Below are 18,437 nucleotides of genomic sequence, written 5' to 3' on the forward strand. Positions count from 1 at the left end.
AACCGTAACTTATGCTAAGTGAAAGAAGCCAGTCACAAAGGACCACGTATCATTATGACTCCATTTATATAAAAGGCCCAGAACAGGCAAATCTACAGAGATGAAAAGTAGGGCCCGGCACGGTGGCGCACACCTGGAATCCCAGCACTTTGGGAGGCCAAGGCGAGCAGATCACCTGAGGTCGGGAGTTGGAGACCAGCCTGACCAACATGGAGAAACCCCATCTCTACTAAAAATACAAAATTAGCCAGGCATGGTGGTGCATGCCTATAATCCCACTACTTGGGAGGCTGAGGCAGGAGACTCCTTGAACCTGGGAGGCAGAGGTTGCCGTGAGCCAAGATCACACCATTGCACTCCAGCCTGGGCAACAAGAGCGAAACTCCGTCTCAAAAAAAAAAAAAAAAAACCTGAGTATGGTGATGGATGCACAACTCTGAATATACTAAAACCAACTGAACTGTATGCTTTAAATGGATGAATCATGTAGTACATCAATTTTACCTCAACATGGCTATTAAACACCAGCACAGTGGCTCCCACCTGTAAAATCCTAGCACTTTGGGAGGCTGAGGCAGGCTTAAGTCTGGAGTTTGAGACGAGCCTGGGCAACATAGTGAGATCCGGTCTCCACAAAAAATGTTTTTTAATTAGCCAGGAGTGGTTGCGTGTGCCTGAAGTCCCAGCTACTCAGGAGGCCGAAATGGGAGAATCACCTGAGCTGAAGAAATTGAAGCTATGATGGTGCCACTGCAGTCCAGCCCAGTGACAGAGCAAGACCCTAGCTCTTAAAAAAAAAAAAAAAAAAAAAGCATTTACAAAAGCCTCCAAAAAAATACTTAACCAAGGGGGGGTGAAGGGCTTGTATACTACAAAACATTGTTTAAAGAAATTAGAGATCTACATAAATGCAAAGACATCCTGTGTTCATGGATTAGAAGACAATATTGTTAAGATGGCAATACTACCCAAAGCAATATACAGATTCAATGCAATCCCTATCAAAATTCCAACAGGCTTTTTCTTTTTTCAGAAATAGAAAAGCCAATCCTCACATTCACATGGAATTTCAAAGGGCCCCAAAGAGCCAAAATAATATTGAAAAAGAAAAATAAAGTTAAATACTTTCCAATTTCAAAATTTACTATACAAAGCTATAGTAATCAAAACAGTACAGTTTATACAGGACAGACATACAGACCAATGGAAGAGAATTCAGAGCCAAAAAATAAACCCAAATATCTACATTCAACTGATTTTCAACACAGGTGCCAAGATCATTCAATGGGGAAATAACAGTTTCTTCAACAAAGAGACTATATTTTTTCAAAACGAAAGAAAAGAAACCTAGAAGAAAAAATATCCTTACAATTTTTTTTGTTAATTTAAATACTGTTCCTTGCAGAGCAGGGAACAGTGACCCATAGGCAATGTGCCCAGAGTAGCCTATCCTCACAATCTTATCCCTATTTTGCAGATGAAGAAACTGAGGCAACTGGATATCCACATTCAAAAGAATGGATATCACATTCTTTTGTGATATCCTACTTCACACTATAAACCATATACAAAAATAAACTCAAAATGAATTGACCTGAATATAAGAGCTAAAACCACAAAAAAAGTCTAAGAATACATGAGTAAATCTCATTACTTTGAATTTGGCAATGAATTCTTAGATGACACCAAATGCACAAGCAACAAAAAGAAAAACTTCAAGTGAACTCATCAAAATTAAAAACCTTTGTGCATGAAAGGACACTGTCAAGAAAGTAAGAAGATAACCTACAGAATGGGTGGAAATACTTGGAAATCTAATAAGGGTCTATTAACCAGAACACATAAAGAACTCTTACAATGCAACAACAAAAAGACAAACCGCCTGATTTTAAAATGAGCAAAGGACTCAAAGAGATATTCCTCCAAAGATACACAAATGGTCAACAGAAAGATGAAAAGATGTTCAGCATCATTAGTCATCTGGCAAACATAAATCAAAATCACGATGAAGGCCGGGCGTGGTAGCTCACACCTGTAATCCCAGCACTTTGGGAGGTCGAGGCAGGCGGATCACTTGAGGTCAGGAGTTCAAAACCAGCCTGGCCAACATGATCAAACCCCATCTCTACTAAAAATACAAAAATTAGCCGGGCATGGTGGCACATGCCTATAGTCCCAGTGCTTGGGAGGCTGAGGCCTGAGAATCATGTGAACCCAGGAGGTGGAGGTTACAGTGAGCTGAGATCGTGCCACTGCACTCCAGCATGGGAGACAGAGCAAGACTCTGTCTCAAAAAAACAAAACAAAACAAAACAAAAACAAAAAAACCCACACACACAATGAGGTACAACTTTACATGCCCAAGGATGGCTGTAATGAAAAAAAAACAAGTGTTGGCAAGGATATAAACTGACACCCTCATGCACTGCTGGTGGGAATGTAAAATGGTGCAGCTGCTTCTTCAAAAAGTTAAATATAGAATATATCACCCCGAGGCCGGGCACGGTGGTCACGCCTGTAATCCCAGCACTTTGGGAAGCCGAGGTGGGCGGATCCCAAGGTCAAGAGATAAAGACCATCCTGGCCAATATGGTGAAACCCCATCTCTACTAAAAATATAAAAATTAGCCAGGCGTGGTGGCGCACACCTGTAGTCCCAGCTACTCAGGAGGCTGAGGCAGGAGAATCACTTGAACCCAGGAGGCGGAGGCTGCAGTGAGCTGAGATAACGCCACTGCACTCCAGCCTGGTGACAGAGTGAGACTCCATCTCAAAAAAAAAAAAGAATATATCACCCCAATGTCCATCAACAAATTAACAGATAACAAAATGTGATACATCTACAACATAGAGATTATTCATCCATAAGAAGGAATGACATATTGATATACGCTACTACATAGAGGAATCTCAAAAACATTAAGCTTAGCCAAGTGTGGCGGCACCTGCCTGTAGTCCCAGCTACTCTGGAGGCTGAGGCAGGAGGATCACTTGAGACCAGGAGGTTGAGGCTGCAGTGAGCCATGAGCCAAGGTCCCACCACTGCACTGCAGCCTGGGCGACAGCCCAAGACCCTGACTCAAAACCAAAAACCATGTTGCTAAGTTAAAGAAGCCAGTCACAAAAGGCCACATATGATTCCATTTACATGAAATGTCCAGAGTAGGTAAATTCATAGAGACAGAAAGTAAACTGGTGGTTAGCAGACATCAGGAGACAGGGGGTGCTATGAATTGAATTGTCCCCCAAAGTTCATGTGTTGGAAACTTGATCCCCAATGCAGCCTCATGGGAGGTATTTGGGTCAAGGGAGCACCACCCTCATGAATAGATTAATGACATTATCACAGAGTGGGTTCCTTATAAAAGGACGAGTTCGGCCGGGCGCAATGGCTCACGCCTGTAATCCCAGCACTTTGGGAGGCCAAGGCAGGTGGATCACCTGAGGTCAGGAGTTCAAGACCAGCCTGGCCGACATGGTGAAACCCCGTCTCTACTAATAATACAAAAATTAGCCAAGCATGGTGGCACACGCCTATAATCCCAGCTACTCAGGAGGCTGAAGCAGGAGAATTCCTTGAACCAAGGAGGCAGAGGTTGCAGTGAGCCGAGATCGCGCCACTGCACTCCAGCCTGGGCGACAGAGCAAGACTCCATCTCAAAAAAAAAAAAAACAAGACAAATTCAGCCCTGTCTTGTTCTCTCTTACCCTTCCCCTTTCACCATGGGACGTGCGACAAGAAGATGCCAACCCTGAATCTCGGACTTCCCTACCTCCAGAACGGTAAGAAATAAGTTTCTGTTTATTATAAATTACCCAGTCTCGGGTAATGTGTTATAGCAGCACAGAATGAACTAAGACATAGGATACAAAAACTGACTGCTTAATGGGTACAAAGTTTTATTTTGGGGTAATGAAAAGGTTTTGAAACTAGATAGAGGTAGTGGTTACACAACATTGTGATATACTAAAGGCCAATGAATCATACGCTTCAAAATGGTTAATCTCACGTTATATAAATTTCATCCCCGTTTTTTTTTTTTAAAGGATAAAAACTAAAAAAAACCTCATCTGTGTTACTGGAGGTTAGGAGAGTGGTAACTGCTTGGGAGGAGCACAAGAGCTTCCGGGGACCGTCTTATTCTATTTCTTGAACTGTACACTGGGATTGGGGTGAGTTTATTATCCAGGCATTTATCTGTGGCCTTTCATACTTTGGTAACAAGCTAAGAAAAGAAACCTAAAAGCTGAACGCAGTGGCTCACAACTGTAATCCCAGCACTTTGGGAGGCCAAGACAGGAGACTCACTTGAGGCTAGGAGTTCAAGACCCACCTGGGCAATATAGCAAGACCATATATCTATGAAAAAAAAAAAAAAGACAAAAAAACAGGTAGAAGGAAAAATATCCTCACAATTGTATTCCTATTTTGCGAATGGGGAAACTGAGTCACAGAGCGGTCCTATTACTTTGCCCAAGCTTCCCAGCTGTTACCTGGGAGAGCCAGAATTGGAAAGCACAGCCCACATCTTGACTACTATACCGTCTGCCTCTAAACCGGCAGATGGAGCCCAGCATGGGGCGTGGCAGAGGGCAGGTGCTCTGCTAATGGTGGTGTGCTGCAGCTGTGTCAGAAGTGGGACCAGCACATGGCATGAGTGACTCTGATTAGATGTGCTATTACTACACCCTTGGCCTTAAGCACAGCTTGCTGGGTGAGAGGCAGCACGTGGGCCAGGCCTTGAGAGCACTAGTTCAGGAGTCAGAGGGCCTGAGTCCAACCTCAGCTCTACCCACTCCTTGCTGAAACCTCAAGCAAGTCACTCTTCCTACTGAACCTCAGCTTTCCAGTCTGTAAGGTGGCATGTGCTCCACAGGGCATCTATAAAAATTCAACAAAATCAGGCTTGCCTAGAGCAGAGACAGGTGTCTGGCACACAGTAAGTGCTCAGTAAACCAGCACTGCCATTATTTTAACCACCAAGGGGGTCGGTGGGGTGGTACAGGTCCCAAAAAAGCAGTAGTCAGCAGGGCCCACCTCACCTTGCCCACCTCTGCCAGCTGCTACTCAGAAAGATGGGCACTGGGAAGGCCCAAGAGTGCAGGTGTGCACAAGCGTGTGTGTAGGGTGCAAACCTGAGACAGGTGTGTCAGAGCTAGGCCATCCCAGATGACAGGGGCAGGCCTGTGGCTGGGTCATCTGGCCCCTTGTAACATGAACGCGGACACTGAAGGCCCAAGAGGGGCCAAGACTCATTTAATGCCATCAGTAATCCTAGACCAGAGAGAAACTCTTGCCCCTCCAACAGTTCCACACCCATCCCAAGGCTCTCACAGTCCAGCCTAATGAGCCATGGCCTCCGCACGTGCAGGCCACGGGACAGGAGCCCATGACCCTGTGTACCCCAGCACATCACCCACACACCACACCAACCATTCATTCAACAACCATTTACTGAGTGCCTACTGTATGCCCACCACTTTTAGACGTGCTGGGGATACCACTGTGAAGAAGCCTCATGAAAATGCCTACCCTTGTAGAGCTGACAACATCAGAGATCTGGCTTGTTAACCCACTTTATAGATGTGAAACCAAGGCTCAGTGAGGTGACATGGCTTGCTCACAGTTGCACTAAGAGGAAGCAGCAGAACCAGGGTTAGAACCTTGATAGCTGCCAAGACTCAGGAAGCTCCATCAACAAACCCAGACTCCAGGCTCAGGCTGGGGGACTGGGCCAAGGGACCTTAAAAGCCATCTCTGTCCAGAAAGAGCAGCAGGACACGAATCTCCTCTGCTCAGTCAGGTGGGGAGGCTGCTCCCAGGGAGGGGCGTCCATCCCTCATCGCTGCTCCCTGTCTGCGTCTGCAGGCTGGTACAGTGCAGGATGCGTGGCTCTTCCCGATGCCCGCAGTGCCAGCTTCCTGCCCCCTCTTTGAACAAGCCCACTTACCCCCTCAGGACTCACTGGCTGTCGCCTCTGGCATAACTGTGAGGCTCAATCCCCGATTTCCTTCAGGCCTTTATTCAGATGCCCCCTTCTCAGCGAAGCCCCCTCTGGCCACCCTGCCTGCCTCATGCCCTCCCATCCTCACGTTGCTTGTTTTTTCTCCATGGCTCGCGCCACTGTGAGACATGCATGTCTGCCTGGGAGCTGTCTGCCTCCCTATCAGCGCCCAAGATACTAACACGAGGATGGGATGTTTGCCTGTCGGGCTCACTGCTGGACCCCGGGACCTAGAACAGCGCCTGGCCCACAGGCGCTGCTCAGCACGTGTTTGCTGAATGAATGCAAGTGCACACAGGGCAGCCAACCGCCACACCTGGAGACCTTCTTTCCAGGGGGAGGCCCACAGAAGCTGGCCTGGGACAAAGCCATCTCTCAGCAGGTGGCGCTTCTTCCCATCTGCCTCCCAGTCTTGCTTGGCAGCCACTTGGGGACAAACAGCCCTGGGGTCAAAAAGGGTCTCTTCCCTGTCCTAACTTCACTGAAAGGGGACCTCAGCTTCCCACTAATACAAATGGATCAGGCCACGCATCGGCTCACGACATCACAGGGCTGCTCTCGTCTGGAGTGCCAAAGCCAAGGTCCTTTTCCATGACCTGCAGTCGCGACACGGCTGGACTCCGCGTTGCTCCTCTGCTTGCCTCCCCCAGCTCGCCCTAGCTCACACTGCTCCAGCCACGCTGTTACCAGAAAACACCAGGCACATCCCCACCTGGGAGCCTCTGTCCTTGCTGTCCCTCTCCCTGGGACACCCTTGCCCAGCCAGCGTCTCACCTCCTCCAGGCTCCAGGCCTCTGACCACTGCCGTCTCCTCAGGGCAGCCTCTTGATGCCCCCCCGCCCCCAGCCCATTGTCCCTCACTCACAGTTCCCACTTTTCACCCCAGCACTTGCCACCCCGACATTCCATGTCTACTTATTTACTGCTTGCCCCACCCCCACTGGAATGTAAGCTCCATCAGGGGACCACTGTGTCTCGGAGCCCGGGGCTATCCGGCACAGCACACAGTCAATGAATACTTGCTAACTGAATGAATGCTGAATACTGCCTCACCATGTTAGTTCAGTGACGTGACTTCCCCTCTCTGGGCCTCAGTTTCTTCATCTATAAAATGGGGCTATGAATGAGATCACTCATGCACAGTCAGATCCCTGCTCTCCTGCCCAGATGACCACTGAAGGAGTCCACGAAACGGGGGCATAAGCAGCTGTGGGCCTGGGGCTGCGGAATGCTGGCTCCTCAGGCTGGTAAGACCCTCCGCCTCTGCCTCTCAGGGCACAGCTTCCAGGAGGAGCCAGCGTGGGAGAAAGAATCTGGCGGGCAAAAGCGGCCTCTTACCACGCTTGTGGAGCCAGCCTTCTTTGATGACAGATACCTCGTTCATGGTGGCAGCGTGGTACGCTGTCACCTAGCTCGGGACAGCTCAGGGCAGCAGGACATGCAGGAGGCACCGTGGACAGGGCACAGTCTGCAAGACAAGAGAGGAGCTGGTCAGGGCGGGAGGGGATTCCACACCAGCCCCTTCCCTGAGGACGCCGGGCTCTGAGGCCCTCTGGCTGTTCTGCCCACTCAGCAAAGGGTAAGGCCAGCAAGGGTGGCGTGGAGCCCGCTCTCAAGGACCCATTCTGAGCAGAGAGATGTGGCAATGTCCCCAGCGACCCCAATCTGGGGGAAGCAGAGCTCCCCGGCCTAAGCGCAGGCCAGACCCCAAACTCAGGACACCCATGCTGGGGGGAGGTGGCCCCTCCACCCACAGTCACTCCTGACTGAGCAAACATCAAGGTAGCCATGCCCTGCCCTCCCCGTGTCACTCCCATGGCCCAACACTGAGGTAACCCAGTATGAATGAGGCAGCCCAGGGTACCTGAGGGAGTGCGCAGAGCCACCAGCATCTGCTTGTCCCTCCACCATCTTACACACACACACTCTTTTCTCTCTCTCCCCACTCCCTTCTTTCCAAGCCAGGAAGCCACCAACCTGCCACCTTCAACAAACTAAGCACACTCCCGTCCCCCCATGCCATCCCATGCCATTCCCTGAGCCTCAGCGGCCTCCCTCCCCCCATCAGATGACAGAGAAAAGACAGGTCTCAGACAATCCAGGATCTTGAACAAGAAAGCAACCTACTGCGTATGCACGGTCTGGGGCCTAGAAGCCAGTCCTGGGGGCTTGACCAAGGCCCTGATCCCTACCCCAAGACCTTCACTTCTGTCCTCAGGGACCAGCAACCAACAGACTGAGGGACGCCGAGGCCACTGCTTCGTCTCAGGTTCCCAGAACGGAGGGGAGGAGGGCGCGAGGCAGCGCCAGCTGGGCCCCTACCTGGAGCCTGGGGCCTGGCCAGGGTCCACAGAGACCAAGGCGCCTTTGCCTTTCCCAGCCTGGGGTTATTTGCGGACAGCAGGTCGGGAGCTACGGTGGCCCCCAGAGAAGTGGCAGCTGGCTCTAGGGACACCATGGGCATCAGCTTTCTCTCGTGCCCCAGGGGAGCTGGTGGGCCGGACACGCTACTGCCTGGCATGTGACAGTGGCAGGCTGCCCAGGTCCCGGCAGAAGGAAGGGAGGTAAGTGGGAGGAAGCGGGAGGAAAGACAAGATGGACAATGACAGGGAAGTAAACAGGAGGGTGAGAAATCACATTCTGGGCTCCAAGCTGCAAAGGCAATGATGCGAGGCTGGGAGCAGCAATAAGGGGCTCCCCTTGCCAGCAACATGCCCGGCACCCCACAACCCAAACACACAGGACTGCCAGACTCTCAATCCTCAACATCCCCACATCTCGGCCGGGCACAGTGGCTCATGTCTGTAATCCCAACACTTTGGGAGGTCAAGGCAGGAGAATCCCTTGAGCCTAGGAGTTTGAGACCTGCCTGGGCAACGTAGTGAGAACTTGTCTCACTACCTAATTTTTTTCTACAAAAAAATTAAAAATTAAAAAATTAGCCAGGCATGGTGCTGTGCACCTGTAATGTCAGCTATTCGAGACAGGAGGATCACTCGAGCCTGGGAGGTCGAGGCTGCAGTGAGCCTTGATTGCACCACTGCACTCCAGCTTAGGTGACAGAATGAGACCCTGTCTCAAAAAATATATAAATATGTATGTATTTCTGTATCTCCCACTGTTCAGTGTGTCAACCTCTAACGTGACCATCTCTCCCCATCCTGCCCGCGGCCTGGCTCTAGTCAGGTCTGCCCCCATCTGCCCCCACCTCTTCCCCGAGTTCCTACGCTCCACTCTTGCTCCCTCCCACTCACCCCACATTCAGCAGCTAGAGGGATCCCCAACGCTGAACCTGTCTTTCTCCTGCTCAGAACCTTTGTGGCTCCCTGGTGTTCCCAGCAAAAAAGCCAAACTCCTCAGCTGAGGATCCAAGGCCCTTCAGGACCTGGCCTCTGCTGCCCTGCGTTCCAGGTGCATGAGCTGAGACGTGCACCTAGAAAGCCCTCGGGAAAGGCTAAGGACCATGACGTTGACTATTGCACCTCTCCAGCCTCTCCGCCCTACCTGACTCTCCATGTTACGCTTCTGTCACTCAAGCCCTTCCCTCTGGCCTCCATCAGGGACAGCACCTCCTTCTGGGTGTTCTTCTCTCTCTTCCTTGAGGTCTCAGCTAAACCAGTGCCTCCTCCAGGAAGCCTTCCCCACCTCAGAGGCTGCACTGTGTGCTCTTTGTGCACCCTCGGAGCAACCCTCCCAACACCTATTAACGCTAATGCAGCAGACCAGCAAAGCGTCTTATCTAATGAGCACATGAAGAAAGAGGCCAAGTGTCCCCAACTGACCCCCACCCCAGGACCACACACAGCCAGGGACACACTACCAGACTCTCTTCATGACACCAATCTTTTTTGGGGTGCATCCTAGACCCCGGATGGTACCAGCAACAGAATGTCACTAAGACACAGCCCTGCCTTCATGAGGCTCACAGTCTGGTGTGAGGGGCAGAAAAATACACGGATATGCAAATAATCAGGTGGTGGGGAGGCTGGAGAGTGGAAGAACAGGATGTTAGCTTGGTGTGGGGGACTTGTGAGCAGACACCCGAGTTAACTGAGGGAGTGAGCTGTGTAGACACATGAGGAAATGTATTTCAGCAGGGGAACAGAAAATGCAAGGACCTGAGGCAGGAGGGGGCCTGGTGAGGAGAAACACAAGAGAGAGGTGGACAGGGGAGAACACCAAGGGCCTTCTGGGCTATGGCTGGGACTGAGAGAAGCCCGTCCCCTACACGTACCTACACCATGCCTTCCCTGATGCAAGCTCAGTTCAAAATACTTCCCAAATGGCTGGGAGGGAGAACTCGGAGTCCAAAGGAAGGGCTGATGTGGAGGGAATAGAACAGGGGCTCCATGTCTCATCTCCCCTCTCGCTGGCCCACAGCGGCCCAGGGACATCGCCTCTCAGGGCCCTTGTAATGCAGCAGCACTAAAGCACCCACTGTGGGCCCAGGGCTCGGCCTACTGCCTGGCGCCCAGTGAACAGCCAAACACACGGCTGCCATTATTCCAGAGAGAAGCAAAGGCAGCCAGGTATGGCCAAGAGTGGTCTGGGTTCCAGAGTCCAAGAGCCACCGCCAGCTGGGTGGCCTTGGGCAGGGTGCCGGCGCTCCCATGGAGTCTCTCCTGAATGCTCCCAACACCCCACCAGACAGTCAGTGACCATGCCCAGATGAGGACAGAAGCTGAGAGAAGGGAAGCTGTTTACCTTGGGTCTCCCAGCTGAGAAGCAGCGGAGGCCCTGGCCGCTGCTGGGATCAACAGAGCTGCTTTTTACAATCTCATCTCAGCAACTAAGGAGTCAGCACAGCTGGAGGGAGAGCAGGGGGAGGAGTTGGAAGATCTCCTGCGTCCCGCCTGGATCCTGCCCTGTCCTCCCACTGAGGGTGGTGCCTCAGCTGAGGTGTCCGTGACGCAGTCCTGTGGTGATGAAATACCAGCCACTGCAGCCAAGAAGATGGCTGGCTTAGGCCGGGCACGGTGGCTCACGCCTGTAATCCCAGCACTTTGGGAGGCTGAGGTGGGCGGATCACCTGAGGTCGGGAGTTCGAGACCAGCCTGACCAATATGGAGAAACCTTGTCTCTACTGAAAACAGAAAATTAGCTGGGCATGGTGTCACATGCTACTTGGGAGGCTGAGGCAGGAGAATCGCTTGAACCCGGGAGGTGGAGGTTGTGGAGAGCCAAGATCGCGCCATTGCACTCCAGCCTGGGCAACAAGAGCGAAACTACTTCTCAAAAAAAAAAGATGGCCTGATCACTCGGGGGGCTGCCAACGGAGGACACTCAGGCAGGGGGACAGAGACTCGCCTATGGAACCCCCACAGCACGCCCTGCGGAGGGGAGTCCCTGCACGGCCCCACCACACTCATTACTTCCTAAGGTTCCTGGGCATGAGTCTTCTGAGTGCCTGGGCCAGAGCTGCAGCTGTTGACTCAAGACAAGGTAAAAAGAGCAAGAGCACCTCACAGGAGAGGACACCCACACAACCAAGAAACATACATAATCTCATTAGTTACAGGCAAATGCAAATCATAACCACCTACCTGGGATGGCTCGAATTTTAAAAACTGACAAGGCCAACTGCTGGCTCGGATGTAGAGGAACCAGAACCCTTACTCATTATTGGTGGGAGGTGCAAAATGGTTCAACTACTGTGGAAAACTGTTAAGCAGTCAAAATTAAAGCTCAATATATGCCTATCCCATGACCTAGCAATTCCTCTCAAGGAAATTAGTGTATGTACAAAAGACTTGTACTACAATGTTGACAGCAGCAATATTCACAGTAACCCCAAACTGGTAACAGACCAGGAGTCTACCCACAAGAGAATGAATAAACAAACACGTAGATCCACAGTAGAACACTACTCAGCAACGAAAAGGACTAAACTGCTGCTGAATACAGCAGGGAAGGAGTGAGAGAATGTTATAGAGTGAAAGAAGTCAGCACTCTGCCCACGCCCCTCCTGCAGCCTGGAGCCCCGTGACCACCTGAGTCAGCTCCCACCCCTTCTCCGCTCGAACCCTCCTATGCAACATAAAAGCCAAAATCCCCAAAGCAGCCCCAGGACGCTACGCGGCCTGCAACATCCCCCTTTGCTTCTCTGAGGGCACTTCACTTCAGCAGTGCCTGGCTCCCTCAGCTGCCAGGATACACGGGGACGCCCCACCTCAGGGCCTTGCAGGCACTGCACCCTCAGGTGGAAACTCAGGCCCCTCTCCACTCTCTTCAGCCTCTGCTCACGTCCCTTTCTTGAGAAGCCTTCCTAACCTCCCTAGGCAAAGCATGCCCACCCTACCTCCCCTTACCCTTACCCTTCATTTTCCCCTAAGCACCCATCACCACCGATGTTACTGTATGTGTTTGCTTACGCTGACAGCCCACCACCCACACTGGAATGTCAGCACGACAAAGGCAGGACTCTTGGCTGCCTTGGCCACAGCTGGATCCCCAGAGCTTTGTAGGGTGTTGGGCACAGAGTGGAGTGGGTACTTAATAAGTATCTGTGGAATGAACATGTACAGAGTGAAGCCCTGTGCCCAGAACAGGCTCAAAATAAGCTCAATTCCTTTCCTTGCCACTTACTAAGTCCTTTTTCTCTCGCCCCCTCTCACTGACCTGGTTTTGATGCCAGACAGCACAGATGGGCTAGGGAGGCAGGTGGGGAAGCAGAGATGCGTCTCTTGGAGCTGGAGCCGGTGGGTGGGGCTCCTTCCTGGTGCTGCGGAGGCTCACTGGGGAGGTGGCAGCGACCCCCTCAGGAGCCTCTGTCGCCTGCACTCAGATCTGTGCCTTTCCACAGCGCCCAGAGGAAGACTTGCTCAGGAGATAAATTCAAAGACAACAGGAAGCTGGACGTGGTGGCTCACGCGTGTAATCCCAGCACTTTGGAAGGCTGAGGCAAGAGGATCTCTTAAGACCAGGAGTTCAAGACCAGCCTTGGTAACATAGCAAGACCTTATCTCTACAAAAAATATAAAAATTAGCCAGGTGTGGTGGTGCACACCTGTAGTCCCGGCTACTTGGGAGGCAGAGCCAGGAGGATTGCTTGAGCCCAGGAGGTTGAGGCTGCAGTGAGCTGACTACACCACCACACTCCAGCCTGGGAGACAGAGCAAAACTGTGTCTCAAAAAACAGACAAACAAACAAACAAAAAAAGCTGGCCGGGCACGGTGGCTCACACCTGTAATCTCAGCACTTTGGGAAGCCAAGGCAAGAGGATCCTCTGAACCCAGGAGTTTGAGACCAGCCTGAGCAACATGGTGAAACCCTGTGTCTGCCAAAAACAAAAAACAAAAAAACGTACATACATATATATGTATATATACATATACGTATATATGTGTATACATACACGTATATATGTGTATACATACACGTGTATATGTGTATACATACACGTGTATATGTGTATACATACACGTGTATATGTGTATACATACACGTGTATATGTGTATATATACGTGTATATATGTGTATATATACGTGTATATATGTGTATATATACGTATATATGTGTATATATACGTATATATGTGTATATATATATGCATATATATATATATACGTGTATATATATATATACACGTATATATATATATAGTAGTCAGGTGTGGTGGTGTGCACCTGTAGTTTCAGGTACCTAGGAGGCTGAGGTGGGAGGTTGACCTGAGCCCGGGAGGTAGAGGTTGCAGTGAGCTGAGATTGTGCCACTGCACTCCAGCCTGGGTGACAAAGCCAGACCCTGTCTCAAAAAAAAAAAAAATACCAAAAAAGCCAAAGACAACAGGAACTAGTGGTGTAACAGGCAGCATCTGCTCATGGGAACTCAGGAGAAAGGCACCTGGGGCAAGACGTGAGGGAACCAACTCCCTCATCTGCCACCAGCCATTCACCACTCTATAAACTGGTCCCAGCGTCTTGTGAGAACATTCTGGTAAAACTCATAAAGTGGAAAATGTACATGTGCTTGGAGGAATTTCTCCTGCAGAAAATGCTAGTGCTAGGGCACAGAAGTTCTAAGCTGGGAATTCTCAGCCTCAACACTAGTGACATTTGGGGATAGAGAATCCCTGATGTGGGGACTCTTCTGCACCCTGAAAAGGTTTGGCAGCATCCTGGGTCTCTACTCACTAAAGCCAACAGAACACCCTCCCCTGGTTACGACAATCAAACATGTCTTCAGTCATCACCAAATGTCTCCTGGGGTACAAAACCACCACCAGCTGACAACCGCTGTCCTAAGTATGTACTGCTGAAATAGGGAAACCTGGCAACAATCTAAAAGCTCACAACAGGGGTCTGGTGCTATATATTGGTTAATATCATGACTCTACTAAAAAGAGCAAGGCTCACATAGCCCATACCACGTGCCAGGCCCATTTGAGTGCTTCGCACATACCAATATAACCCTCACAGCAACGCTTTGAGGCAGACGCTCCTATTGTTTCTATGACAATGAGGAAACTGAGGCACAGAAGTGAAATGACTTGCCCTGTGACTTCATCTCAGGAAGTACAGGTGGCCCGGCTCCCCCACAACACCATGCCACACAGCCTTGAGAGTTAGGCAGATCTGGACTGGGGTCCTTGCTTACCCACTTTCTAGACTCCCAAGCCTCCGTTTCCTCCTGTCCTTGCAAGGACAGACAGCAGCGCTTTCATCACAGGCTAATGCAGGGAAGGGCTCAGCACAGCACCCAGCGCGTGGAGACGGTCTGGCCACACAACACAACAAGCCATCCTGAGCACAGAAACACAGAAACCAGCCCTGCTGTGCTGACACTGAGACCATCAGCATTCGCTAACGAAGGCTCGCGGCACGACAGAATGCAGGCGGGATGCCTTTTCTGAAACACACACACACACACGCCCTATCACCTCAATTCTACAATATGCGTATTGTTTCACATGCTGATGTCATTGAGATTGGCATGTACCTTGCAATCCATGGATAAAACTCACCTATCGCATTCTTTTCAGAAAAGCAGTTATATGATCAATAATGGACCTTATAGGGCATACTGTCTTAGACTTCAGGGCACGGGGAGGTATGTGTTTAAATGTCACACGCACAGAAAAAAGATATCCGAAGGAAATACGCCAAACTAACAGAGGCAGGAGAGTGGGTGCGGCAGGCAAGGCAGCCTCAGGAACCAAATGCCAGCTTTTCAGCCCTGGCTGTGTCACCTGCTGTGAGACCTTGGGCAAGTCACCAAGTCATGTTCCCTTTCTTCACCTCTGTTTCCTCATCTGTATATTAGAGATAATAACTGCATATACCTAACTCTAAGGCTATTGGAGGGTTCAGTGAGTTAATCCACATGAAGTCCTCCCAAAAGAGCCTGTAAGAGCAACTGCTCAACACGTATCAAATATTATCATCACTGGCCAGGCGCGGTGGCTCATGACTGTAATCCCAGCACTTTGGGAGGCCGAGGCGGGCAAATCACAAGGTCAGGAGGTCGAGACCAGCCTGGCCAATATGGTGAAACTCTGTCTCTACTAAAAATTCAAAAATTAGCCGGGCTGGTGGCAGGCACCTGTAATTCCAGCTACTCAGGAGGCTGAGGCAGGAGAATTGCTTGGACCCGGGAGGCAGAGGTTGGAGTAAGCAGAGATTGCGCCACTGCACTCCAGCCTGAGGGACAGAGCAAGACTCCATCTCAAAAAAAAAAAAAAAAAAAAAAATTATTATTTCCTCTGATGGGTGGAGACATGGGAAACTTCACTTTCTATACTGTATGTTTCTGAACAGGTGAATTTTTACCTATTCTACCTCCTTGGTGGGAAGGTGGCACTGAAGAAACTTTTTTTTTTTTTTCCTGAAAAGGTCTGGGTACTTCAAAAAAAAAAAAAAGAGAGACTTTTTGTTTCTTTTTTCTTTTAAACACACTCCCTACACTCGCCCCATCTGTCTGCTTGGAGCAGGTGGGGCTGGAGGCAGGTTGAAGCCGTGGGCAGGCTGCAAAAGAAACGGGGACAAGAATAAGCACAGAGCAGATTCCTTCTCCTCCCTGCCACCCCACACACACACCTTCCCCCTCACGCCACCCAGGGCCTTACAGCACCCACAAAAATCATGTCAAATATTCTAGTCTGCTTGGCCACGGGCTCCATACACTCTGAGGGCTCCATGCTGCAACCAGCGGGATCCTCCACGCAGTTCTGACCCTGTCCCTCCCCTGCTCAGGACCTCTCCCTAGTGCCCATGGATCACGTCCAAGGCCCCTATGGAAGCTGCCAGGGGCTATCTGCCTTGGCCCCGCCTGCTCTCCAGCCTCACTGGTCTGCTCGCTCCAACACACAATCTCCCCTTCTCCTGGCCCCATGAAGACTCCCTGCTCTCACACCCCAAGACCTTTGCACATGCTGTACCCCTTGCCTGGCACTCTGTTCACCCATCTTCTTCACGAAGGCCTTCCCTGACCACCCCTTTCCCACGAGCAGCGGACTCTCAGAGCTCAGCCTTCCCTTCCCCTCACAGCACTTGCCTCTGTCACCTGCATGACTATGTGGGTAATGTTGCCTCTCCCACTGGACTGTGGGTTCCACAAGGCAGGGATACAGTCTGTCCTCGCCCCCACTGTGTCCCCAGCTCCACTCAGCACAGGGACGGGCCCATAGCTTTCATTAATTCAGGGGGGAGTGGTGAACAGAACCACAGCATTTGTGCCAAGTGAAGGTAAAACAAAAAATCCTGCATTCATTCATTCCACAAATATCACAACAACTCTGCATCATCACTGCTCGGGTCACCAGCGATTCAGCAGTGACCAAAACAGAACTCCCTGCCATTGCGGAGTTGGGGGAATGAGGGAACAGGCAGCAAAATAAAAAATAAATACATAAGCAAATTAGACAGGATAGCCAAAGCTAACAAATGCCATGGAGAAAAGGAGCACACGGAAGATTCAGTGCAGGGAAAGGGAGCAGGGGTTTCCGACTCTACACAGGATGGTGACAGAAGGGCGCACTGAGGCAGCGCAGTCTGAGCAAAACCGGAAGCAGGTGAGAGAGCCAGGGGGAGACCTGGGGAGGAACGCTGCAGGCAGGGGAGGAGCAGGGCTGAGGTGCGTTCGAGGCGCCTACAGGAGTGGGTGAAGGGGAGGGCCGGGAGATGTAGCTAGAGGAAGCTGGGGACCGCTGGGCAGGGCCTTGGGGGCCACTGTCAGCATTGTGGCTCTTATTTGGAGTGAGAGGGGAACTATCCGCCTGAGGCGAGCTGGGGAGTGGGGGAGGGGCAGCAGGTGGAACCCCTTGCATCCAGGGCAGGGCAGGAGTCCTTAGGGAGGCAGCCCTTCCTCTCCAGGAGCTGTCCCCAGAATAAGCCCTGGGCACTGGCCTGATGGGCTCACCACCTGCCTCACTTGAGAACCATGAGGACCTGCATGCAGCAGATGTGAAAACCGAGGATGGGAGAGATTCGGTGAATACCCACAGCGAGAGACAGCAGGGACACAGCCAAGGAGCCCGGACCCCTGTCCTCCGAGCCCTGAGCTGCCTCCACCTCCTTCTGCCTTTGCTCCCAAGAGACAGGGCCACCTCCCATCTTGTGTCGCCTCCTCCCACACCCCGGCCAGCCCTTCCTTACCGCCCCTGATGTGCACGCATGCACGGGAGCCCTCCAGTTGGACTGCATGGGGAATCCCTGACCCACGTCGCTCTGCATCGCCACCACCTCCCTGGGAGCTCCAGGGCAGGGCCCAGTGGCAAAAGGAGAAACCAGTGGGTATGCATCAAGGCTAATACTCAGTGAGCACTCACAAAGCACCAGGCATGGATTAATGTTCATCTTCACAGCCAGCCTGTGTTACTATCCCCGTTCCTCACATGGGAAAACTGAGGCCCAGGGAGAGAGTCACATGCACACAGTCACAGCGAGTAGGTGCAGGAGAGGGACCACAACCAGAGCAGAACTAGCCCACAGACCTTTCCATAACGACAGAAATGTGGTTACTAAATGTTTGAATGATGGCTAGTGCAACTAAAGAACTGACTTTTTACTTTTCTTTAATTGTAATTAATTAAAACTTAAAAAGCCATATGTGAGTCCGGGCACGATGACTCACGCCTGTAATCCCAGCACTTTGGGAGGCCGGAGGGGGGGCGGGGGGCGATCACGAGGTCAGGAGTTCAAGACCAGCCTGGCCAAGATGGTGAAACCCTGTCTCTACTAAAAATACAAAAATTAGCCAGGCGTGGTGGTAGGCGCCTGTAATCCCAGCTACTCGGGAGGCTGAGGCAGAGAATCGCTTGAACCCGGGAGGCGGCGGTTGTAGTGAGACAAGATCACACCACTGCACTCCAGCCTGGGTGACAGAGGAAGACTCCGTCTCAAAAAAAAAAAAAAGTCCATACGTGGCTAGTAGCTACCATTCTGGAGTGCAATTCTATAGAATTCCTGCTAATTAAGCACCGGGAGCCTAAAG

The 18,437-nt window shown here is 51.1% G+C and overlaps 1 protein-coding gene across 22 annotated transcripts in view; it reads right to left on the bottom strand.

Moving 5' to 3' along the window:
* Positions 1–18,437, bottom strand: part of AKT2 (AKT serine/threonine kinase 2) — a 117,786-nt gene that overhangs the window by 25,513 nt on the left and 73,836 nt on the right. For 11 of the 22 annotated variants that reach the window (XM_024351378.3, XM_054674199.1, XM_024351377.3 and 8 more), the window contains one exon: positions 7,381–7,473. The exons of 1 other annotated variant lie outside the window; for it this stretch is intronic. In XM_024351378.3, the coding sequence (XP_024207146.2) occupies positions 7,381–7,473 (93 nt within the window). Of the gene's footprint in view, positions 1–7,343; positions 7,474–7,869; positions 8,053–8,132; positions 8,251–8,327; positions 8,870–10,709; positions 10,812–11,548; positions 12,581–18,437 lie in introns of those variants that run through there. 10 more of the 22 variants (XM_063800744.1, XM_063800741.1, XM_063800748.1 and 7 more) reach the window with 5 other exon arrangements.

Source organism: Pan troglodytes, chromosome 20 (genome assembly GCF_028858775.2).
Source record: "Pan troglodytes isolate AG18354 chromosome 20, NHGRI_mPanTro3-v2.0_pri, whole genome shotgun sequence".
Taxonomy (NCBI): Eukaryota; Metazoa; Chordata; class Mammalia; order Primates; family Hominidae; genus Pan; species Pan troglodytes.